This window comes from Hemiscyllium ocellatum, chromosome 22 (assembly GCF_020745735.1).
Source record: "Hemiscyllium ocellatum isolate sHemOce1 chromosome 22, sHemOce1.pat.X.cur, whole genome shotgun sequence".
Lineage (NCBI taxonomy): Eukaryota > Metazoa > Chordata > Chondrichthyes > Orectolobiformes > Hemiscylliidae > Hemiscyllium > Hemiscyllium ocellatum.
Window position 1 is genome coordinate 22,578,388 of NC_083422.1, and position 27,217 is coordinate 22,605,604.

The window sequence follows — 27,217 nt, forward strand, 5'->3', positions numbered from 1 at the left end:
TCCTCTTGACCTGCCTGTTACCTTGAACACAGTTGATCACTCTAACCTTCACCATCCTCCAGCCTGGATGATCCTGCCCTTATCTGGTTCAAGTCTTAACTATCAAATTACAGTCACTGGATCGCATGAAATGGTTTTTCTTGTAACACATCAACAATTACGCCTGGTTTTCCCAAAAATCTAACCTTGACCCCTTCCTGTTTCTTATCCAAACATTGCTCCTTTGTGAAATCTCCTCTTGCATACAGGTACTCCACCATCATCTCTCTTTACTCCTTTACTGTCTCTAAATAATTAGACAACTTGTCTAATATCCAGCATTGCAGAAACAGCAGTTTTGCACCACTTAAATGGTGAGAAGACTGGACCTATTGTCTTTGGTTCTCATCACATACTCAGCCCCTTAGCCATTGGATTCATCCCTCCTCTTCTAGACTGAGCCAGACTGTTTGCAACTTTGGTGTTGCTTTTGGACTTGAGGTAAGCTTCCAACAGCATACGCATATTATCTCTAAAACTGCATGATTTCACTTTCCCAACATCATCTGTCTGCACCCTTGCTTAAAGATTAGACGTTGCTGAAACATGCATCAATGCTTTTGTTATCGAGACTTAAAAATTCTTTTACACATCTGGGCTTTGTGAACTTATAGTTGTCCAGACCCTCAGCTGCCCATGTCCAAGCACACACTAAATGTCATTCACCTATCACCCCTCTCCTCACTGATTAACGGCTGGCATTTGTCGAGCAATGTCTTGATTTTGAAAATTCTCATTCTTGTTTCCAAATCCCTTCATGGTCTCACCTATCCTTGTCTATGTCATCTCATTCACTTACCATCACCTCTCAAGATAACAAACTGCTTCACAGCATCCCCAATCTCTGCACTGTTGATTGTCCTTTGTGTTACTTGGAACATTGAAGATCTCAATGTTCCCAGCTCTCTCCAATTCCCTCATCCAACTTTCCGTGTCTACAAAACTCACTAAAAACAGAAATCTTCGATCAAATATTTGGTCATCTTCCCTAATATTTCTTCATGTTGTTCATGACCTGCTTGGTCTAAAGATGTCCTCCAGACTGCAATGGGACATTTTAGCAAATACAAGAAATGAGCCACATCAATACAGTTGTGTTGTAATAAAGGCATGGTTTTAAGACATAATGCACAACTTCAGTGAAAAGTCTTAAGGCAAAACAGGAATTTCTAAATATTTACACAAACTTAAATAAAGATCCATGTTTTATTTTCAAAGTAGCTACTCAGAAATTTTTAAAGTGCCATGCAAAATGTATTGCATTTCTTTCAAACCTTGAACCAAGCAAAACGTTCGCATTTTAAAATTAAAATCACATTTTGGTACATGTGCTGGAATGAACTGGTTGAAGTTGGAAAGCATGCAATTTTTCCAACAATTTCTTGCCCTCCTGACACAGTCTGATTCACTGCAATCCCAGAGCAGGATACATAGCATAATCCACTTGAGTAAACAATTGCCTGAGCATGCATTTAAAACACTTCATATGATCCCTGGAGAAAAGAAACGTAAGATTTCAAGATACAGTACTGCATTAAAAACTCAATAAATAAATATACTGGTACAGTAAAACCATTCTGTCTCTGTGACAGACAAAATCCATCCACATAGTTTTTTGACTAATAATGTGACAAATGCAGCAGTGGCCTACCATAGTTCTAACTGTGCACACCAGTTTTTTTTTAAACAAATAAAACTCCTCACCTTTCATTAAATTTAATATAAATTCTACAAATACTACACAATGTTTAAATGCAGGGTCATGCAAACTAATTATTCATTCAGAGTACCCTTTGCGTTTATATTGGTTTTCCTTCCCTATGGTTCTTTTTAAAACATTGATACATTCCTCCCTTCTAGGGCTCTACTGAGCTAATGCTTTCACCAATGGCAACCAGATTTTGTAAGTACTGAATGAAGAAAATCAATTATCTAATACAGTTTGAGAATTTCTTCAGACATTTCTGACATTGGGATAGATTTTAAAACAACACCATCTTATTTATGAAGGAGAGGCATTTTAATGTAATCGTGCTGAAAATCAATAATTGTACAAAATGAATGAAATAAAAACAAAAACCTTTAGCTTGACAGAGCTTCTGTGAAACCCTCTGATAAAACATCCCTAGAGGATTTAAATATGAAAAGCAGCAATATTCTAATAAATTTTAATTCTCAACACAATCACAGGCAGAGGATATTTAATGATGAAAAATGTGACCAACTTGCTCTTTTCCTCCATAATTAGGCACTTGCATTTCTCTAAATCTGTAAGTAATTAGTTCTGTGAATGATCAACTAAACAGTGAACTCAGATCTCTGCAGTGAAAGGGAGAATGGATTGTTACTTGTCGAGTACTATTCTCTTCAGGTTCTAGCCAACTGCCAGATGTTATTGAGCTCCATTTACTGTTACGCTCTTCATAAATCTCGGTGAGAAAATACAGTTTAATTTAATCTTTTGGTTTTAAAATTTAAGTATTAGACCAAATGAAATAGGAGTAGGGGTTGGCTATTTCCTTTCTTGAACTTGTTCTGCCATTCAGTGAGACTATACACGATCTGATTGTTTCCCTTTCCATTTTTTGCTTAACCTTCAGTCCCTTTGACTCCTTAGAAAATCAAAAATATGTCCATCTCAGCCTTGAATATATTCAATGAACCAACACTGACTTCTCTCTAGGGAAAAGAATCCCAATGGTCAATGCTCTGTCTTTGTACAGTAGGTAAAAACAAGGACTGCAGATGCTGGAAACCAGAGTCTAGATCTGATGAAGGGCTTTTGCCTGAAACATCGATTTTCCTGCTCCTCGGATGCAGCCTGACCTGCTGTGCTTTTCCAGCACCACTCCAATCTAGACACTGTCTTTGTACAGTGCCTGCAAGCTCTAAAACCTCTCACAAGGAAATCATTCTTTCAGTATCTACTCCATCAACAAAGGTCAGACTATTAAGTTGCAATGGGATTGCCTCTCATTCTTGAAAGCTTTTCCTCATGAGGTGAGATGTTGATCCCCGAAAACAGGCTTGGAAACCTTCTTTGAATAGCATCCAATGCAAGTATTCTCTTCCGAAAGTGAGGAGACCAAAACTGGACAAGGCATTTCAGATATGCTCGCACCAATCCCTTGCACAGTTGTAGCAAAACTTCCTGACAGATATACTCCATTAATGTAAGTCTATTTGCTGTACTGCACCAGGATGTTACATTTTTGTGATTCATATACAGCAACACCTGGATCCCTCTGTATTTCAGCATTCTGCTCTCTCTCTCTCTCTCTCGCTCATATATATATATATATATATATATATATATATAGAATATATATATTTCAGAAATATCCTACGTTTTAATTCTTCCCACCTCACAATTTTCCACATTATACTTAATCTTCCAAATTTTTGCCCTTACTTTTAATTCTTCTGAGAAGATTCTTATATATTCTCCTCAGAATTTAGTTTATTGTTATAACTCCACTGAGGCCCGCATTCTGTGACCTAGTCACCCTTTGTTTACAAGTGGAGAGTCCTTGATATTGATCCAGCCCCCTCAAGTCAGGCAGCATCCAAGGAGCAGGAGAGTGGACGTTTCGGGCATGAGCCCTTCTTCAGGAATGGATTCCTGAAGAAGGGCTCATGCCCGAAACGTCCACTCTCCTGCTCCTTGGATGCTGCCTGACCTGCTGCGCTTTTCCAGCAACACATTTTCAGCTCTGATCTCCAGCATCTGCAGTCCTCACTTGCTCCCAGCCCCCTCAGGGCCAGGTCTCAGCATAAACAGAACCTCTGACACTCCTGTTTATATCTGTCAGCCAGGGCTCCCAGACTGGCCCAAGTTATCCAGCCCAATCAGGTAACTCACATTCTATAAGGTACACCTGCTGATCTCATTGCAAGCACTTCATTTACTACTTATCTTTTTATTGTGAGGAAAAAAATTGTCTGATACAACCAGGGAGAATAGGACCCAGTGCGGATCCCTATGTACTCCAGGTGTTGCAGTTTACAAATCGGGAATCACCCATTCACCTAAACTCTGTTTCATGTGAGCTCATCCTCTAACTTGTCCAATCAATCTGTTCAGAGGTGTTGTTACACACTTCTGGAGTAGGTAAGACTTGAATCAGGGCCACCCAGTCCCAGGGTAAAGACAGCACTACTGTGCCACAAGAAGGCCCTTAAAGATTTTTTTTTACAATCATTCTGTTCAGAGTTGCTTTAAGGCACCTCGGGCTCAGATGGGACTTGAACCCAGGCCTCCTGGTCTAGGGGTAAAAATGTTGCTCAGATTCTTAGTCCAGCAATATTACCACTATGCCATCACATTGGATATCCACATTAATATATCTTTCCAATCATCATGTCTTGTTAGTTCCATTTTTATAAAATTTCCTTTGGAAATCCAAATAGACAGTATATACTGGTTCTCATTTATCCACATCACTTGTTACATTCTCAAAAGGCTCTAATGAATTTATCAAACACAGGTTCCTTTTCATGAAACCATGTGTACACTGCCTGATTGCATTATGATTTCCCATACATCCTGATATTACCTCCTTAATAATGCAGTCTAGTCTTTTCCAAATGGGAAATGTTAGGCTAACTGGCCTGTAGGTTCCTGCTTTCTGTGTCTATCCTTTCTTGAATAGAAATGTTACACCTGCAGTTTCCAGGTACACTGAGAATTTTCCAAATTTAAAAGAATTTCAGGTGATTAGGGAGAGGTATATCACTACACACGCAGAGAACAAATTAGCTATTGGTTCAATGAATTCAAATATATAGTTTTAGGTATGCACTCACCAATTTCACGAGCAGTAAATTACCAAAAAGCACACTCAAGCTCAATTATTCCTGCGAGGAGAGAATTTTTGCTTTCTCATTTAGGTTTAGTATTTTTCTGCTTAAGAGCCATAGGTAAATATTGTTATTAATCCTCACATAGAACAACTATGAAATCATCCCCCATTTAGAAATGGTGCAAGATGATGCATTTATACATTCATATGCAGTTGAATTTAAACTTTATTTTATGCAATGGAATAGGTGGGACAACTTGGATTAAGAAGGGTCACTGTACCCAAAATGTTAACATTGCTTTCTCTTCACAGATGTTGCCAGATCTACTGAGTTTTTGCAGCAATTTCTGTTTTAGTTTCTGATCCACAGTTCTTTATTTCCAGATGTTGTTTTCCTGTTTTTCTGCAAAAATGGGAACTAAATCAACTTGGCAGCACAACGTTCCACATTTGAATGCCTCATGTATTATGCACAAAGCTGCCTTTGAATTCCCTTACAGTTACCTGAATATATGGCACATTAAAATATGGCTAACAATTGCCTGGTATCCAAATTATGAACACTTTATGAGATTGGCATTCAACAGTTTCTAAGCCTCCACAAAACTACGTTAAACATTGGGAAAATAATCATTCCACAAATGTCTTATTCTCGGATTAGAGATTCTGGGATGCTGACGTTGTTTTCTGCATCCTGATTGGTACTTGACTTTATATTGGTTCCAGGAATTTCTGCAGTCTTTTCCAGCATTGGCAACAACATAGTGATATAAAATGAACTATTTCAATTACCTTTGAGACTACCATGTGAGATGGACAGCAGCAAGCAAGGAAGGCAGCACAAAGCTGGGGGTGGTGCATACAGGGGAAGGCATGGTGGGGGAGACTCGTGTTTGAACATGGGAGAGAAATTATATGGCTGCGCTTCACACTGAACCAGTTACTGAGCTGTAGCACATGTTGCAGCCAAGACTGAAAGCTAGTACTAAGCCCTGTAATGGTGAAAGTAATTACAGCCCCATTTCCTGCGCACACTCCAATTTGAATGGCGATCAGGGCTATATTTCATCACCTTCTCCACGAAGACTAGCTAGCAACTGAAAATTGATTTAGGGTTTTCTGGAATTCTTTGATTTCCTCAGTGATTGGTTGCACCTAAAAGACCCTGCATTCTTTTTCTAATGAACCTGGAATTTTCTATAACATTCAATTTTTCAATTCTCCAGCTGCAGTCATCAAAGACAGAAAATAATGAAGCTATGTTTTCAGTTGCTGAATAGACTTGATGATTCCATACTGCACCAGTCCTCAACACTGCCTTTCTTTTCCCCAGACTGTCAGGACGTAGGCTGTGCACTTGAGGCAAAGGATATTCACTCAATAACACCTCATAATTCCTGTCAGGAACTTGGGCACAGATATGTTGCAGTTTTGCCATGACAGCCACGCAAAAACTATAATCCTGAAAGAGGAGACAATAAGGATCTTAAAATAAAAGCTCTGAGTGTATTGTTCAACATTCTTTGTTGTTGTCTGTTGCTTGATGTACATTTTTACAGGAGAAAGTGAGGTCTGCAGATGCTGGAGATCAGAGCTGTAAATGTGTTGCTGGAAAAGCGCAGCAGGTCAGACACCATCCAAGGAACAGGAGAATCAACGTTTTGTGGATGAGCCCTTCTTCAGGATTGAGAAAGGTGTGTCCAGCAGGCTAGCCTGGGAACCCTCCAACCACAAGGGATGAACTCAGATTTCTCCAGTTTCCTCATTTCCCCTCCCCCCACCTTGTCTCAGTCGAATCCCTCAAACTCAGCACCGCCTTCCTAACCTGCAATCTTCTTCCTGACCTCTCCGCTCCCACCCCACTCCGGCCTATCACACTCACCTTGACCTCCTTCCACCTATCGCATCTCCATCGCCCCTCCCCCAAGTCCCTCCTCCATACCTTTTATCTTAGCCTGCTGGACACACTTTCCTCATTCCTGAAGAAGGGCTTATGCCCGAAACGTCGAATTTCCTGTTCCTTGGATGCTGCCTGACCTGCTGCGCTTTTCCAGCAACACATTTTCAGCTCTGTACATTTTTACACTACAGTAGGAGAAGCCCAAAGCCACATAGAGCATGGAACACAAGCAAGGGATAAAGTGGAAGCGGCTCCCAAGGAAGAGGAAGGCCCAACAGTAGAGTTAGAGCTCTGAGCTGGCAAATTACTGAAAATAACCTTTTTTGAAGAATCCCTCCCAATGCACAAGTCACTGCCCATTGATCTAACTCAGTCCTAATATGGCTTCAGTTTACAACTTTATGGATAGGCTCTAACATCACTAAAAATACTAAGACTAACCATGATTCCAAAAAAAGTTTCACTGATCCACCATGCTCAAGCACCTTTCATTTTATCAAATAACTAAAAAGAATGGAGGGACTAAATATCACAACTGTGAAAAGCCTCTCTTCTATGCTTGATTATTTGTCACAATGCTGCTATGACAGGGTCCTTAAAGGCTACTGCTTGGGAAATGGGAGGCTGTTGAATTTCTGCTGACACTACTCAAGGTGACCCTAATGGTCAATCTCAAGGAGTTCTAGATTTTGAGAGAGCCAGCTGGCGACAACTGGGACTCAGCTTTAGCTGTGATCCAGGAAGCATGGGGAATGGGAAAGTGTACAGGAAAGCACTAGCATAGAGTAGCAAATGGTGACCGAGTGACAGGTTAAGGTTTCAGTGCAAGCTGGGCTGAGGGAAGGCTGAATCAGGAAATTTTACAAAAGTGAAAGTAACTGATCATCATCTTGGAAAAAAATAAGATCAGACATTTAGCTCAGAGTCAAATATAGTAGCAAGACAATAAATAATCTGGAACATGGTAGCTGCAAAGATCAATAGAGAGTTTAGCAAGAGTATGATATGTGTGTGGGAGCCAAAGGCTAAGGCTTTCATCCTCTCCATGTTTTGTTGAAGGTAACAGCTGAAGATAGCTCATTCAAGAGCGAATGTGGAATAGCAGTCTGACAGCAAAGAGAAAACTGAAAGAGCAAGTTAGGTGGTAGTAAGATTACGTTGTGATTCATCAGCCCTGATGTACTCAATATGTCTAAAATTTCCAAAGGACATCATGTAGATTAGGAAATTAAGGACTTTAAGAAGAGATCCTGAGAGTCTATCAAATTTGGCATTTGGTCTATCAAATTTGGAAGTGAGAATTCATGGAAAGAAATGCGGAGATTGGGAACAATCTCATTGAGTGGATAAACCCAACAAGAGGAAACAGAGGAGAGTTATTGATGGGAAAGTTGTGTTTGATCACTGATGGCAACTTTGAAAGGAATGACATTGCAGCGTGGTCAAAATCACACAGGATGCTGTTCCTGACTTTATGATTATACAAACAAAAACAGGGAAAGATCACTTTGATCCTTCTTCCAGTCACACACTATTGTGACATAATACTTGTTCTCTCCACACTCCCCAAAAATATGTTATCTTTGATCAGGGTCTCTGAAATGCTTTCAGAGAGATAGAAACTAATCTGAGGAATTGAGACATCACTTGCTGAACATCTCGAAGAAAGTATGCCAAGGGTCACCTTGTGCTACAGGTAAGAAGGAAAAATAAGAGGTGTATACTTGCAGTTTGCAAATCAGAAGACATTGTGGGATGAATGGGAAATGGAATTTGAAAAGTACAGTTAGGTGTGAAGCTGCATAATTTCAATTAATTTTAGCATCTATTTTGATCACGGTTTCAACAAAAATCATTTCAATAACAGCCAACACTATCTCCTCCGTGGGAGACAGAACGTTCAGGCATACCTCCAAGACGAGCTGCTCCCACTACATTTGGAGCATGTCTGGAGGCCTTTTAAAAATTACTATGGACACTAAACATCCCTTTTTACTTTCTACATTTCCTTCTCCAAGGCCTTCAGTGCAGCATCCATGAACCTCGCAGTCCAATCTGGTCTATGTTATGCCATTCATTTATCTTTCCTGCGTCAGAATCAATTACACAAGGATTTTCAGCATCTATCTCAACAGTAACACATTTGCCCTATTACAGGCACAGGCTGGTTTTGCCGGGCTAGTTTAAGCTGGTGGCAGCTCACCACACCCACTATAATGTTGGGCCCCTTGCTGATACAACAGCATGGATAGTGTTGCTTGCACACTGCAAACATGTTATATCACAACGTTAACATACTGCCTTCATCACATTGAATAGGCATGGATTAATTATGCATTATGATCCCCATTCACATTTTCAGGGGCTATTGAATTTCACCCCACTTGCATTTTAACACCACAACACTGCCTTTGGCAATGGCATTGAGAACAAACATTAGTCCCTGAAGAGTTAAAATACAAATAGAATTCACTTTGAAAGAAAAACAGTGAAGTGCATGACAGCTATTCACCTCATGAATTAGAGTTTATTTTGCTTAAAATTACTAGCAATTTCCTGCATATTTTTCTTGAAGTCTACATCCACCAATCACCTACCATACCATTTGCTGGCCAGTTGCCAGTCATACTCCCTTGCACACAAAGAAAAACAATTTCCAAAATGGCCTCATTTTGATTGCCTATCAGTCATTACAGTTAAAAAAAATGTTGCACCCATTATGCATACCAGAAAAAGGAATACTGATCAGTTACTCACAGTCTCTCTAGAGAGCGTAAGCCAAAGAAAGAGCCATTCTTCAGCAATGAGATCTTGTTGTTACTCAGGATCCTGCAAAATGTCAGAGAATAAAGTTAATGGAGAACGGTAAAGGAGTTGCTGTGTAATGCATTTCTTTTTGTGTCAGCATTAAATTACTAAATTGCAGATTAATAAAATGCAGGTTGAATGAAATGTAGACTCATTTTTACTTAATAGTACATAAAGCTTTTTACAGTTACATAGAAACTTCACGTTGCATTTTATTGCAACTTATAAAAATTGGATCAATTACATTTGCTTTCAGTTTGGTTCAACCAGGTGTAAGAGCAAGACCTAGGATTTTAATGTTCCGAGAATTATTGAAATATTTCAAAGAAGCAAATGCTCAAGCAAACCATCAAAACAAACTAACTGATCATTTGAATCATTTGCTAACTGTGCTGCCCTAATGTGATCAGGGAGAAGGTAGGGCCGATCAGGGATAGCAGAGGGAACTTATGCATGGAGTCTGAGCAGAAAGGGGAAGCCCTAAATAAGTTTTTTGCTTCAATTTTCACCATGGAAAGGGAACTTGTTGTAAATGAGAACTTAGAGGAGCTGGGATACAGTCTTGACCAGATCAAGATTAATGAAGTTGATGTGCTAGAAATTTTGGAAAACATTAAGATTGCTAAGTCCCCAGGGCCAGACTAGACTATCCTAGGCTGCTTTGGGAAGACGGAAAGGAAGTTGCTAAGCTTCTGGCGAGGATACTTGCCTCCTCACTCTCCACAGGAGTTGTACTGGAGGATTGGAAGGAGATGAATGTTGTTCCTCTTTTCAAGAAAGGTAATAGGGATATCCCTGGCAATTACAGACCAAAAGTTGCTCAAAGTTGCCACCCAAGTTGGTAGGGTTGTTAAGAAAGCATGTGGTGTTTTGGCTTTCATTAACAGGGATATCGTGTTTAAGAGCCGCGAGGTTTTGCTGCAGCTCTACAAGTCCCTGGTGAGGCCACACTTGGAATATTGTGTCCAGTTCTGGTCGCCCTACTATAGGAAAGATACAGAGGCTTTGGAAAGCTTGCAAAGATGGTTTACCAGGATGCTGCCTGGACTGGAGGGCTTGCCTTATGAAGAAAGGTTGAATAAGCTTGGACTTTTCTCTCTAGAGAGAAGGAGGAAGAGAGGAGATCTGATCAAGGTGTACAAAATAATGAGTGGAATAGATAGAGTCAACAGCCAGAGACCTTTCCCCAGGCCAGGATTGACTGGTGTGAGGAGTCATAGTTTGAAGATATTAGGAGAAAGGTATAAAGGAGATGTCAGAAGTAGGTTCTTTACGCAGAGAATTGTGAATGCATGGAATGCGTTGCCAGTGGTGGTGGTGGAAGCAGAGGCATTGGGAACATTTAAGCGACTGCCAGACATGCACATGGATAGCAGGAGTTGAGGGATGCGTAGGTTAAGTTATTATATTTTATATTAGGATTAAACCTCGGCACAACATCGTGGGCCAAAGGGACTGTTCTGTGCAGTACTTTTCTATGTTCTATATTCTAAATTACCTCCATAATAACAGTGACCTCCAAACTCCAGAAGTATTTAGTGAGTAGAAAGCCTAAAATATTTGCCCACTGGTACAATGGGGCTACAGTGTGCACCAACAGCCAGATGCATTGTGGCAATCACTCATTCATCTCCCAAACCTGCAACTTGCACAATCTGGAAGAACAACAGGGAGTTGGGAGTGCCACTAATCCCAGGTCTTCTTCACACATGGTTTGTCCTGCCTTGGAAACTGATTGTTTTTCACTTGTCAATACTGGATCAAATTCCTGAACCTTGATTCTCACTGATGGGTGGAAGTATCTTATCCCTACAGTGATTCAAGAAGGAGGCTCACCACCACCCAGGGACAATTCGAGAAGGACAATAAATGCTGGTGACTTTGTGAGCAACACCTGCAATCAATTACTGAAGAGGCAGTGGACCTCAAGTTCATTCCTGCTCTAAATTCACTCTAAAGTGTGAACTGCAAGTGCCTTCATTTTCCTGTCTCTTTCAAATGCCTCTTCAAACAACACCAAGCCACTTTCTTTGTGAGATCTTTACCTCTGTTTTGAGTATTCGCGTGTTTGTCATTGCAATTTTTTTTGGAGTAACAAAACTCCCCTGTTTTTCCCTCATGGAAATCTTGGAACTGATTCGCTTTTATTCAAAAGTACTACACCAATACAAGTCCTTTTTATTTCATACCCAATCAACCTGCTCCAAAGTAAACTGCCTGTCTTCTGATGCATTTTCCTCAGGTTTTCACTAGCTCTTTGCTTTATTGCACACAATACTTTGTAATAAATCAGCTTTTAAATTCTGGACAAGTGGTGACAAGGGGCTGTCTATGTAAAAAGGACTAATGTGATTTGTTTGTTTCATGGAGAAACAGAAATGTTCAGAGTTGTTGGAGGAAATCCTGAGGGACATGATGTACATGAATTTGGAAAGGCAAGGACTGATTCGGGATAGTCAACATGGCTTTGTACATGGGAAATCATGTCTCACAAACTTGATTGAGAGTTTTGATGAAGTAACAAAGAAGATTGATGAGGACAGAGCGGTAGATGTTATCTATATGGACTTCAGTAAGGCATTCGACAAGGTTCCCCATGGGAGACTGATTAGCAAGGTTAGATCTCATGGAATACAGGGAGAACTAGCCATTTGAATACAGAACTGGCTCAAAGGTAGAAGACAGAGGGCGGTGGTGGAGGGTTGTTTTTCAGACTGGAGGCCTGTGACCAGTGGAGTGCCACAAGGATCGGTGCTGGGTCCTCTACTTTTTGTCATTTACATAAATGATTTGGATGCGAGCATAAGAGGTACAGTTAGTAAGTTTGCAGATGACATCAAAATTGGAGGTGTAGTGGACAGCAAAGAGGGTTACCTCAGATTACAACAGGATCTGGATCAGATGGGCCAATGGTCTGAGAAGTGGCAGATGGAGTTTAATTCGGATAAATGCGAGGTGCTGCATTTTGGGAAAGCAAATCTTACCAGGACTTATACACTTAATGGTAAGGTCCTAGGGAGTGTTGCTGAACAAAGAGACCTTGGAGTGCAGGTTCATAGCTCCATGAAAGTGGAGTCGCAGGTAGATAGGATAGTGAAGAAGGCATTTGGTATGCTTTCCTTTATTGGTCAGGGTAATGAGTAGAGGAGCTGGGAGATCATGTTGCGACTTTACAGGACATTGGTTAGGCCACTGTTAGAATATAGCGTGCAATTCTGGTCTCCTTCCTATCGGAAAGATGTTGTGAAACTTGAATGGGTTCAGAAAAGATTTACAAGGATGTTGCCAGGGTTGGAGGATCTGAGCTATAGGGAGAGGCTGAACAGGCTGGGGCTGTTTTCCCTGGAGCATTGGAGGCTGAAGAGTGAACTTATAGAGGTTTACAAAATTATGAGGAGCATGGATAGGATAAATAGACAAAGTCTTTTCCCTGGGGTCAGGGAGTCCAGAACTAGAGGGCATAGGTTTGGGGTGAGAGGGGAAAGATATAAAAGAGACCTAAGGGGCAACGTTTTCCACACAGAGTGTGGTACGTGTATGGAATGAGCTGCCAGAGGATGTGGTGGTGGCTGGTACAATTGCAACATTTAAGTGGCATTTAGATGGGTATATGAATAGGAAGGGTTTGGAGGGTTATGGGCTGGGTGCTGGCAGTTGTGACTAGATTAGGTTAGGATATCTGGTCGGCATGGACGGGTTGGACCGAAGGGTCTGTTTCCATGCTGTACAGCTCTATGACTCTAATTGCAGAATCTATATTTGTAATTCTAAAGGGAATAAATGTACAGTACTATTTCATAATTATAACAATATTATATTAAACTATTTAGCATGAACAATCTAAGTTGAGCCAAATATCTCTATCTGTTGTGGTCAGTTTTACTGGCACATTCTAGCACTTTGAGTCATGGAATCATACAGCATGGAAATCGACCATTCGATCCAACCAGTCCATGCTGACCATAATCTCAAAGTAAACTAGTCCCACCTGCTTGCACTTGGCCCATACCCTACCAAACATTTCTCATTCATGCGCTTGTCTGAATGTCTTTTAAATGTTGCAGCTGGACCTGCATCCACCACTTCCTCGGGAAGTTCATTCCACATATTCTGTATGAAAAAAATTGTCGTCTGTGTCATTCTTAAATCTTTCTCATCTCATATGCACGAGAGAAGCCTGACTTCAATCTTATTGTGGGTACAGAGGAGCCTCGATTATCTGGTATTCGATTATCCAAATATCGGATTTTCCAGCAAGCTCCAATGTCCCGATGCTTGGCTAAACTATGTTATCCGGCATTCGATTATCTGGAATTTGATTAACCAAACAAAACACTCCCCGCCCATGTCCTTTGAATAATTGAAGTTCCTCTGTATTCTCATTTACAAAATAAATATGTAATTAAGTCCTTCAGTAACAAGCAAACCATATAATTTTGGGAATACTGGCAAAGGTGATTCAAGAGGTGGGTTTTTAAAAGATTTTTAAAGAATGGAAAAGCGGGAGTGTGGAGCAGAGGAATCATTATACTGACTCCAACAAGAATAGCTATTAAATAAGCACATTTGGAGCTAGGCTCTGGAGACAAGATCACAGGTGACAGGAGCCAGAGTCTGCAGGGTTCCTGAAGTAGCCTGCTTTTACAATCCCTCATATATACATGATTATGTTTAATAAAGCCGGCTAATTTTCACTTATAAAAGTGTTAAGTAAGTTAAGATCTACTACTAGCAAACCTGGAAAGACAGTATGCTGAAATACATCCCTGGGATAACTAGAAATGAGAACACCACAGGAATTAGAATAGCCTTTCTTAGAACATTTCAGTGGTCAGGGACGTTCAGCCTCAGATCTTTGGGTGACCATCCTCCAAGGCCGACTTCGGGATATGCAACAATGCAGAGTGGCCAGGCAGAAGCTGATAGCCAAATTCTGAACTCATGAGGATGGCTTCAGCTGGGATCTTGGGTTCATGTCACACTACAGGTGACCCCACTGCAACCTTCATTCTCTCTATCTCTCACACACACACACACACACACACACTTTACCGAGCTTTCACACACACAAACACACACTGTCTCATGTGCACTCACACACACGCACACACAGACACACACGCGCACACACAGACACACACACACACAAAAAAGCCTATGGGGTGAATTTGTATTTGCAGAATTATATTTGCAGATACATTCTATTTTGCTCAAAAGATGCACAAACTGCAGGCAGTTTATGCAGGTAGTCAATCGAAGTAATATTTTGTAAATTCCACTTTGGAAATAGAACCAGTCTGACTCAAGGTTGGGATACAGACAGACTCTGACCTCACACCTTTAATACATTGCCTGAGCTGAGATGCAACCTTTTGTTATAAAGCCTTAAGTTATCTCGAGAAGGTGACTTAAAAGAAGTTCTGGGATTTACATATTAATGAATCAAAACCTGCAGCCTATTATAAAAGATTAAAGACTTAATAATCCAGGTTTGTTCAATATATCACTTTAGTTTCATGACACTGTAATCTTTTGCTATAAATTCTGTGTCTGATGATCTTATTCTCCACAACCAACTGATGTAGGAGCAGCGCTCCGAAAGCTAGTGCTTTCAAATACAGAAGATTCTTGATTATCCAAAGGACACGAGCGGGGAATATTTCACTCAGTTCACTGAGTTCTGGATAATCGAATGCCGGATAGTTTAGCCAAGCATTGGGACCTTGCGATCTTGCCGGATAATCTGCTATTCGGATAATTGAATATCGGATAATCAAGGGTCCTCTGTAAACCTGTTGGACTGTAATCTGGTGTTGTGTGATTGAATTGAATTGAATTTATTGTCACGTGTTACCGAGGCACAGTGAAAAGCTTTGGCTTGTGAGCAATACAGGCAGATCGCAGAGTTAAGTAGCATAGATAATAATAGGTAAACAGCAGCAAAAACAAAAACACAGGTACAGCGAATGCTAAGAGTTTGTGAGTCCATTCAGTATTCTAACAACAGTAGGGTAGAAACTGTTTCGAAACCGGCGTGTTCAGGCTTCTGTACCTTCTCCCCATTGGTAAAGGGTATAGAAAAGCATTGCCAGGGTGAGATAGATCTTTGAGAATGCTGGCTGCCTTTCCTTGACAGCGGGCTTGATAGATGGACTCTATAGATGGGAGGTTGGCTTTTGTAATTGTCCAGGTCAAGTTCACGAGTCTCCTTAACCATCTCCGATCTTGAATGGTGTAGTTGCCATACCAGGTAGTGATACATCCAGACAGAATGCTCTCGATGGAGCACCTATAAAAGTTAGCCAGGGTATTCGCCATCATGCCATATTTCCTCAGCTGCCTGAGGAAGAAGAGACATTGTTGGGCTTTTGTAACCTGTGCATCCACATGAAGAGTCCAAGAAAGCTTGTTGTGGATGAACACTCCCAGGAGCTTGACAATCTCCACCCGTTCCACCTCTGTGCTGTTAATGTGTAGGGCGGGCATCAGTAACATCCCACCGAAAGTCAATGAGTTCCTTGGTTTTGCCAACATTGAGAGCTAGGTTGTTTTCAGTGCATCATTTTTCCAGGTCTTCCACCTCCGTCTGTAGTCTGTTTCATTGCCATCTGAGATTCGACCGACTATGGTGGTGTTATCAGTGAACTTGTAAATGGCATTAGTCTGGTATTTGACAATGCAGTCATGGGTTTACAGTAAGTACAGTTGGGGGTTGAGTACGCACCCCTGGGGGGCTCCAGTGTTGAGTGTTAGTGAGAATGAAATATTCTTCCCAATCTTCACTGATTGTGGCCTGTGGGCAGGAAACTGAGGGTCCAGTTGCAGAGAGTGGGGCTTAGTCCAAGATCACTAAGTTTAGTAATCAGTCTCGAGGGGATAATGGTGTTGAAGGCTGAATTGCAGTTAATGAATAGGATTCTTACGTAGTTGTTCTTGGTGTCAAGATGTTCTAGGGAGAAGTGAAGGACAAGTGATATGGCATCTGACATGGATCTGTTGGTCTGACAGGCAAATTGGAGTGGGTCAAGAGAAGTGGGGAGGTTGGAGTTGATTAATGCCATGACCAGCCACCGAAGTTAGTGCCACTGGGCGGTAGCCATTGAGACATGCTGCATGAGCCTTCATAGGCACAGGGATGATGTTAGCCCTCTTGAAACAGGCAGGGACAGCGGCCTGCTGCAAGGAGAGATTGAAGAGGTCTGAGAAGACCTCTGCCAGTTGATCTGCGCATGGTCTGAGTGCACGGCCTGGTTCTCCTTCTGTAAGCCTTAATTGTCATGTCCTCCCGAATGTGTGCAGTGAACATTCTGCATTGTCACCTCTCAGTGCCATCTTATGTATAGGGCACCTATGTACAGATACTTCAAGTGTTGTTACAGAGTTGAAATAGTAAAAGAAAAGAGTAGCTTGGAGTACAGAGTTTAAAAAGTCCAGAATTTTATTGTCCTTTTTCACTTAAGCCGCGCCTGTCGGGCTTCAGAACACAAGGCCTCGCTGACTCCACATGTCTCTGGCCTCTGTCCAGGACTCACATCCAGGACTCATCCACCCAGCCAGCCTAGACTCGCTCTGCTCCCGGCTCTGGGGTCTGGCCCACGACCCAACTCCCAGCTTGGCCTGGGCTCACTCTGCTCCCCACTGCAGGCTCTGGCCTGGGACCCAGCGCGGCCTGGGTTTGCAGTACTCCCACTCTGGACTCCGGCCGCGACTCACGTCCTGCACTGGCCTGAACTCCAACTTGATTCCCACACCAGGCTGGTCTTGACCTCCATACTCCACTCCCTCCAGGTAGGGTAGTTTAACAAGTTAAAACTTGGGGAGGGGTGGTGGGAGAAAAACTGCAGCAAAGACGGAAAGAAGAAAGAAAAAAGAAAAAGAATTGGTGAGCAGAGAAGCTCTGGCTGGAGTGTTTTACTCTGCCGCCACAACACTAATACACAAGGCACTACATAGGAGGGAAGATTAAAGAACAAAAATGTATTTGTGAATGGATCAAGAATGAAATGGCACAAATGTAATTAGTAAAGGAGACAAATGTGATAGGAGGAAAATGCAGTGAGCGACTACAGATTGGAATGCACTGTTTGAGAGTGTCGTGGAAGCAGGTTCAACTGAGACATTCAGAAGAGATTTAGATGCTTATTTGAAAGAGAACAATGTGCAAGATTACGTCGAGGAGCAAGAGAATGGTACTAGGTGAGGTGCTTATTCTGAGAGTGGGTGCAGACACAATGGGCCACATAGCCTCCTAGACTGCAATAATTCTGTGGTTTGTAACATTGACTTGCTTGATTCGATATCTACAATCACACACTAGCTAGTCTTAGAGAATGAATTTCCCTTCTGTTACAGTTTAAGGTGGAGGTGACATGTGACACTTGCAAAGCAAGATGTGTGAAATGAATGCTACCCTGCATTATAAGGAAAGCTGCTATGCTAGTAAAGCCATGTGCTCAATCGATGTTCTTTTCTCTGGCCAATTTGGAATGAAATTTATTTAGCTCTCAATGAAGAGAGAGCTTCAGTCACTTTAGCAGTGGACAGCAATCTGGGAATTTCTCCAATTCCAGGCTGGATGGAGCCGGAAGCATCAAGATCACTTACAAACCCTGGTAATGTGGTCAGCATGCTGTTCTGAGGTTGGAGTTAACTACAGAAAGTTGCAGATTTCAATGGGGACAGTGTTACTGGAATGCACATATCATGCACAATTTCCTTCACTGAGGTTCTGCTTGGAGAATTGCTCCTTGTTGAGCATGTTTTCCTATTCCCTTTCCCCATCTCTTCTTCTTGAAGCTTCTCCTGCTCTGCATTGCCTTTGTTCATTCATCAAGTCATGCTGTATTTAAATGGCTACTTCTGACTGTAAGCAAATGATTTGAGCAAAAGTCTTGAATTCAGAAAATACTCCCTGCATTCCTACTAGCGCTCCCTGAAGATTTTGCCAGCTTGAAACAATTATAAAACACTGACGACTTATACACATGAAGCAACAGTCAGAAGAAATTACCAGCAACTTTATGTTAGTAGTTGATGATCCTTTTAAGTAACAGAGTTGTGACATTCCTCCTGCAGCTCAAGGCTTAGTCACAAATGCAAGGTTTAAAAAAAGAGGGGGTTAGCTGGAGAGTTGAGCACCAAAACAACACTGCTGGCATCAACCCACATCCCACATTAATTGAAGTTATAATTTGGTTGTTTCCAATGGGTATTAACCAAATGTGTGCCAAAGTTTTCACCGATATGGCAATGATGCAACCCTGAACCCCGCCCCCCCCCCCAGAATGTGTGTGTACAGTACAGACTTTTAATAAAACAGCACACATGGTGCCCACATTTCACAATGTCTACTTTTTTACTTAAAGAACGGTATTAAATGAAGATGTTGGAACGCTCCAATGTGTTAAGAACATTCCTCCGAATTTCGGGTATTTAAATTAGGTCACTTGACCCTTTTTCATGAAGTGCTATATGTTTAGGCATGAGTCCCATGGTAAAAATATATCCACATTAGATCTGAATCAAGATAAATGGCAACATGTCCCAGTTATTTAACCTCTTACCACCCAACATAAACAAAAATGCAGCAATTCTGCAATATGTGAAATGAACGCTATCCTCACTCATGCAACCTCTTTCAAGTCAAATGTATATTTTTGTGTAATCTTGTTCAGTATTTTAAAATGTAGAATGTGCAGAAAAGACATTTTAGTTTACGGAATTTCAAACTGGAGAACAGAAAAATGCTAGATGGACAAACGCAATTTTTGAAGTAACAATGCGTTAAAACAGTAGAAAACATTCATAAAAGGAGGTTATTTAAATTGAATATATTAAAGCAACTCATCATCTTTCAGATACTCAGGACCAAAAAAGTAAAGTTGATATGCAAAGGGTTACTGTCTTTCCTAAAATTATTATGTGAAACCTTCAATGCACATCATATGCACGTCATTGGAGTTGTACAGTCAAAAGAAAGCATGTGATGCCATTTGTGACTAAAGTAACTGTACTTCTGGCTTCAACCCCTGTCTGAACAAGTTTCATGATCTTAACTAAATAGTTTTTCATTTACATTTCCAGGTAATTGTTCACATAAACCGGCAGCATAATAAAAGAGGCCTTTTTTTTACATCATGCAAATTTTCTACTGTGCAAGCAGACCATTATAGTCTTGTCATGGAATCTGTTTAAGATGGATTTCACTAAAAATGCAAGACATTTAATCATGGGAGATTTGTTGCCAATATGTAAGAAATTAGAGTTGCTCACTTATCTAATGCAACAGCTTGGACTAATATCTCTTATTGCTTGGTTCATTGTCCTGGTTCATTGTCCAGTCTGCACTCAGTTATCTAATTTCAGTTGTTAACAGTAGACACGATATAATTTGTGTCAGTGCTCCAAGAGTGGAAGAAACTATTGTCCTCATCCAGCAACTGCCGGTGATTCAGGTTTGTTTACAATGTTCTTCACTGTGTCACAGCATGTCAACATCCTCAGAACAAACAGGACAAGAAGGGAAGTAAATGATGGAGTGCTTCTAATTTGATTCAACTTGTTGAATAGTACTATGTGGTACAGAGAGTGCCCATTTCGCTCAAAGAGCTAACACCCATAACCTTTGCATTACGCATGGCAAAGATGAAGATTTCAAAATGGACTTTTCCGATGGTGCAAGCTCAATGCTTTAGATTTTCGTCTTGTGTTTCCATATAATTATTATCACAGATTTCTGTTAGACTTAATTTATGTTCCAGCTCCAAAGAAATGTTATGACTTGGCAATATTTAATTCAATGTGGTGCATTGTTAATTTCTCAAAAAGTCCTTCAAATGTCTCGTCCTCCATTTAAAATAGTCAATAAGAAACTTATTATAAAACTGTACATTGGCTGCTGATACAATGAGTATCCTGTTCACTTTCCCTGCACCATCTATTTTGGAACAGAAAAGCAGGATAATAAGTATTGCAGGGGCAGTAATGCCAATTTAGTAGTTGTTCTCATAACTAAAATAAGCTGAGGACATAATGCATTAGGTCCTGCAACACCTTTCAAGTGTGTGTATATGAGTGTGTGAGTGAGAGGGCGAGAAGAGAGAGTGAGGGGGACATGTGAACACTGACAAAGACCTTCCAATGCCAGCAATACAGAATTAATCTGTGTGGATATATTGAAATCAGCTGAAAGGTCTTCCTGGTCCACAATTATTTTCTCATCATTGATTTGATTATAGATGAGCATAGGAAGCAGTGTCAACTATTTGCATAATGCATGGCGCCTACTTGCCAAGATTCCTTCAATAGTGTTACGATTGTGTATGCTTCATAGAAATGTAAGCTGGGGAGGATGGAAGTTTGGATCATGCCACATTGCAGAGAATAGTCAGTTGCCCTTTTTCAATTTAAACATTAAAAGTGGAATATGTGGTGTTCACTTATTGGTTACACAAGATCATGTAACTTTTGGAAAAGCTAGGTTTGATAACTTTGTGAGTCAAGGTAGCAGCAAGTGTCTTCAGGTTGAAAATCTGCCCATCAACAGCTTTTTTAAGGTAGTTAAGCTGTAGTTTGCCACAGAACTGTGAAAGGAGAGTTGCACTCAGACTGCTAGAAAATCTGCTGGCCAAGACACACAGCTCTCTCTCTCTTCGTCTTCCCTCCCCCCTTTGAGACTAGAAGCATTCAAAAGATAGGAAAAAGAAGAACTTCCAACACAAGCAGAGAATTAGGTCTAACAGATTGGCTAAACAACTGAGAGCATCCTTTTCTTTTCTTATTTGTTGTTACATGTACTAATATACAGTGAAAAGTGTTGTTTTGTGTGCTTTACAGGCAAATCGTGCCAAACAAAATGCATCAGGGTAGCAGAAGACAGTGTGACAGCCACAGGGAAGGGAGAGATCAGAATTAATATTTGAGAGGTCCATTTAAAAGTCTGATAAGAGCGGGGAAAAAGCTATTCTTGAATATATTGTCACACGTATTCGAACTTTTATATCTTCTGCGGCTGACAACAGCATGATATCATTGCCAAAAATTAAGAAGAACTGTGAGGAAGACACCTCATTCCACTGATGTGGTTTGGATTCTTGATTCACAGAATTTATTCCTTTTTCTCCACCTTTTCTGCTTCTACAGAACTGTCTTGTCATGTTCATCCTATTTATGGATGAAGGTGTTTGTGTTGGGATTTAAATCGAATATAGTTTAAAGCTGTATATTAGTAATTAATTATTCATGTTGTCACCCTTAAAAGATAGCTGAAAATGTGTTGCTGGTCAAAGCACAGCAGGCCAGGCAGCATCTCAGGAATAGGGAATTCGACGTTTCGAGCATAAGCCCTTCATCAGGAATGAGAGAGAGTAGCCAAGCAGGCTAAGATAAAAGGTAGGGAGGAGGGACTTGGGGGAGGGGCGATGGAGGTGGGATAGGTGGAAGGAGGTCAAGGTGAGGGTGATAGGCCAGAGTGGGGTGGGGGCGGAGAGGTCAGGAAGGAGATTGCAGGTTAGGAGGGCGGTGCTGAGTTGAGGGAACCGACTGAGACAAGGTGGTGGGAGGGGAAATGAGGAGTCCATGTGGGATAAGTCGGTTCCGTAGGCAGGTGCTGAGGAAGGAGATGTGGCTGTGGTAACGGGTCTGTTTGAGAACGCGGCTAAAGAGTTTCTGTGCAGAGGAGATGACCTGGGAGGTGCAGTGAGAGAGAGACTCACTGAAATCCTTGTAGAGGGAGGAAGAGAGCTTCTTCAAGGAAGGCATCCTTGCAAGAGGATTCGCAGTAGGTTAAAATCTTCGAGTAAAAAATGAGGCGCAGTAGGTTAAAATCTTCGAGTAAAAGATGAGTAAAAGATAAGTTTGTTTATTATAAGTTTCGATTCCTTGCTTCTTGATTAAACCTATTGCGATTTCTTTTATTTTAGATATGCTCAAAGCCAGACAAATTTACAATCTTAGGGATTCACTTGGTTATTCATACATTTGCAATGGCTTGTGGAAAAATGGGGTTTGAGTACCAGCACACTTTGCACCAAGTCTGTGACAACAGCACCATGTAGAATAGGGCAGCGGACAGATTGGAACACAATCAAGTCCTTCACAAGCCACTCGCCAGCTGGGAATTATAATTTCCCTTACATCACCGTCAATGGGTCAAAAAAACCCTCCTAACAGCACAGTTGGGGGTACCCACAAAACATGGATTAAAACTGACCATCACCTTCTCAAGGGAGACTAGACACAGTCAACAAACAACCCATATACAGGAATAAATAAGTGAGTCAGAAATTCACCAACTAAAGAATTAATGTTGGTTAAAAAACAGATTGATGATTGGCAGAAAATAAATTGACAAAATATACAAAGTTACAAGAAATGGGTAATAGGTACTGCTTTGCTAATGTAGACTTCAGAAACTTGGTGAAGATAGCAAAAGATGAGTGACTATGACTGCTCCATTTGAGAGTTTAATTCATCACATACTACGATGGTATGACGGTGCTGTAGATGAGGCAATTCAACTTCCAATGGTCAAATTCTGTTTCTAGAGTTGAGTCACATCTGAAACTAATCCTGTCATATCTACAAGGACAAAATAATTTTGGATCTGAAGGCCAATTAGGCCATTTTAAATTGAACCATTTAGAGTAATCTTATCCACCTCCCGTTGCTGCATTTAATTGTTTCCTAAAATGTTCCAGGCTTTATGCTTCTACATTGCATTTGAAAGCTTATCAGGTGTTGATCACTCTCTTCTAACACTGATCCTAAATTTACCTCCACCTCGTTCCCTTATTCAGCCTAACTTGTCAGAATCCCCACTTCCAAGCTGAAAGGCCCAAATCTACCATCTTTTTGCATAGTCGAGAGTGTGTGCTGGAAAAGCACATCAGGTCAGGCAGCAGATGAGGAGCAGGAGAATCAATGTTTCAGGCATAAGCCCTTCATCGGGAATGAGGTTTGTGGGCTGGGGGGAGGCTGAGAGATAAATGGGAGGAGATTGGGATTTGGGGGAAGGTAGCTGGGAACGTGATAGGTAGATGAAGGTGGAGGTAAAGGTAATAGGTTGGAGAGGAGGGTGGAGCGGATGGGTGGGAAGAAAGATGGACAGGTCAAGAGGGCGTTGCAGAGTTGGAGGCTTGGGACTGGGAAAATGTAGGGGGAGGGGAAATGAGGAAACCGGTGAAATCCACATTAATCCCATGTGGTTGCAGTGTCCCAAGGTGGAAGATGAAGTGTTCTTCCTCCAGGCATCAGGTGGTTAGGGTTTGGCGATGGTGGAAGCCCAGGACCTGTATGTCCTTGGTGGAGTGGGAGTGGATTGGTTGGTGTGGGTGTCCCAGAGATGTTCTCTAAAATAATCCACAAGTTGGCATCCTGTCTCCTTGATGTAGACAAGACATTGGGTGCAACGGATACAATAGATGATATTTGTGGAGGTACAGGTAAATTGTCGGATGTGGAAGGATCCTTTGGGGCCTTGGATGGAGGTGAGGGGGGAGGTGTGGGCACAGGTTTTGCACTTCTTGCGTTGGCAAGGGAAGGTGCCAGGAGTGGGGTCTGGGCTGGTGGAGGGTGTAGATCCACCAAGGGAATCACAGGGGGAATGAACTCACCAAAACCCAGATAGGGATGGGAGGGACATATATACCTAGTCGTGGTGTCTATTTGTAGGTGGTGGAAGTGGCAGAGAATGATGTGATGTATCCAGAGGTTGGTGGGGTGGAAAGTGAGGACCAGGGGGATTTTGTCCTTGTTGTGATTGGAGCAATGGGGTTCTGGGATGGAGATGCGGGAAGTGGAGGAGATGCGCTGGAGGGCATCATTGACCATGTGAGAGGGGAAATTGCAATCTTTGAAGAAGGAGGCCATCTGGGCTGTTCTATGGCAGAACTGGTCCTCCTGGGAGCAGATACAGCGGAGGTGTAGGACTTGGGAATAGGGGATGGCATTTTACAGGAGACAGGATGGGAGGAGGTGTAGTCCAGATAGCTGTGGGAGTCGGTGGGTTTGAGGAGATGTTCATGGTTCATCGGTCACCGGAGATGGAGATGGATATGTCCAGGAAGGAGAGCTGTCCGAGATGGTCCAGGTGAATTTGTGGTTGGGTGGAAAGTGTTGGTGAAGTTGATGAACTGTTCAACCTCCTCGTGGGAGCAGAGGTATCACCGAAGCAGTTATCGATACAGCAGAGGAACAGGTGGGGAGTGGTGCTGGTATAGCTGTGGGAAATGGACTGTTCCTGATAATATAAAACAATATCATGGCTGTGTTCTGCACTGCCTCCATTAAGTGAATGACTCTCTTGTTTATCAGTGACCAGAGACACAGTGACCAGTATTCTGTACAGTTTGATCACTCAGTTCCTCTGGATTGCATTGCCTTTAGTTGTTTGCTGATCTGCACTGATTAGATATGTTGATCATCATAATGGAATGAACTGTAGAACCAAATAAAATTAGTTTTTCAATCATGCATGAACTGGGTGGTGGATATTCAACATGACAGGAAATAACATAAAATCATTCCAAGGAAAGACACAATATTTTATTTTGCATTTTCGTTTTCCAGCCTGTGTTTCTGCATTGCCTGATAACAAACTGCATTTCAAGCTTTTGCACTTCACTGAACATTCTCTTCCATCCTTACCTCTGCTGTATCTGCTCCCAGGAGGACCACTTCCATGCTTACATGCTCATCACGTCAGATATCTTTGATAATTTGGGGGAAAGACTAATTGACGGAAGTAGGTCTGGATTTACTTTCCACGGGCTGGTAGCAGGTGTCTGGAAAATCCATGGCTTCACGTACCTGCATGTGAAAAAGCTCCTGCAAAGACTCAATCCCTATTGCCAGGGGCTGCATCCGGGCCTGCTGACTCAGAGAAGGGGTTGGAGACAGCACAGGTGCTGAGGTGGGCTGTTCAAATGCCTGCTCTGGTGTGTGGAAAGTGAACCTAGCCCTTCCCCCTCACACACCCTGCCATGCTCCACCTATGGTGTTTCAGCTGTTTTAACAGAGGAATGGATATCTGGACTCTCAGCCAAGAATGTGTAATGAGGCTTGGCTAAAAGCACAGTAAACATTTGCGTGCTTAAATATATGCGCCACAGGGAACATTGCATAATTAACAGCTCCAGCTCTCTGATATTTGTTATCAATGACACAATATTTGTGTCCAAGAGGTTAAGAGTTTTCAAGTGCTTGTAGGTTCTGCTACTGATGTTTTAATGGGTTTGAATGATTGACATTCCATTGTTAAGTCCGAAATGAACATTTTTGAGCATTGTGAAATAGAATGAATGACTTACTGTTTTAAATTTTATTTTAAGACATCCTGTTGACACTATAAGGTTAAAGCATTCTATAGAATATAGTGGGTCACATGGCATCAGGCAGTACAACTTGGCATTGGGAATATGAACAACCATAGGAGCGGGTGGAGGGCAAAGCCTGGCATTGAGCATGATGGCAAATAGGACTGAGTGGAGGAACATAACCTGGCATGGGGGCATGAGGAGGACATTTTTATCTCATCTTTCAAAAATCTCCCTCATTCAGGCTGTGGTTCACAGCATCTGAGGTGCCATGAAACATGACTCTTTAAAAAGCTTTGGCAAACTCCATTAAATCTGCTGAGATATTGGATGCCTGTCCTACATTTTACAATGGCCAGACAGTCATTCATCCAATGTAGACAGGAGCTGCACATGGAGCACCTGTACAATCTCCATCAAAGCAAAACCTGATAGAATTGACAGAGAAATTGAAGATTTCACTGGACAATTCCTCTCCACCTGGATATGTCTCTATCCAAACATTTCCACTTAAATTGAAGAATTCAGAAGGTTCCAGTGAAATTTGTAAAATAGTTACTCAGCAAATGTTAGACTATTAACTGCAATGCCTAACTCCTTAATAATTATCCAACTGACCCCATTCTACCTGATTCCAGACCACTCAAATCTTCCCCCTGATAGTTCTATCAGAATGGAAGTAAAGCTCCTCATTTGTGAAACAGCCTTGATCAGAAATGTCTGTAATTTCAAAGTTGAAACAAGTTCCTCAGTTAATTTTTGTTGAACTAATTGACAATAATACAATAGAGTGAAAATGGAATAGAGGTGGTGGTGTTGTAAGAGGTTTCAAGTGGACCAAAAGAAGGGGGCTGGAAAAGGAGTGACTATTTCAGTGGTGCTCGGGTGAGTATAAACATGCAATGAATTAGAATGAAAAGCTAATGTCACCTGTCAAATGTAAAAGTCATAAAAGAACAAACGTATAAAAAATGTATAAAAGTTATCTTTTATTTTTTGATAATAGATTGATCGCAGTTCTCATTAAAAAGGATTTTTGCACAGTTTTAGCAAGTTATATTTTGTCATTTTTAATGTAATTGCAATGCATCAGGGCGTATGGTACAATAGAGTATTGAACAATTCAAATAATGAATAACAGGCAAGTGCTGTAAGCATTATAATCTGGGATCTCCAACAAACTTACAGAACCTGCACACACATTCACATGAGAAGCATTTTCCAAGTAATCAACTACAGAACCTGAGTAGTTTCTGAACATATTAATAATCTATTAACGCATAAAAGATTTCCTTCATAATTGCAGCATGTTCATTTGACAGAACATGATTCCTGGTGAAATCTTCAACACTTCT

The 27,217-nt window shown here is 41.4% G+C and overlaps 1 protein-coding gene across 1 annotated transcript in view; it reads right to left on the reverse strand.

Moving 5' to 3' along the window:
- The window catches only part of LOC132826241 (adhesion G protein-coupled receptor A3), a 544,117-nt gene that overhangs the window by 472,175 nt on the left and 44,725 nt on the right, over window positions 1–27,217 (reverse strand). The window contains exon 2 of the mRNA XM_060841943.1: window positions 9,499–9,570. Within this exon, the coding sequence (XP_060697926.1) occupies window positions 9,499–9,570 (72 nt within the window). The remainder of the gene's footprint in view (window positions 1–9,498; window positions 9,571–27,217) is intronic.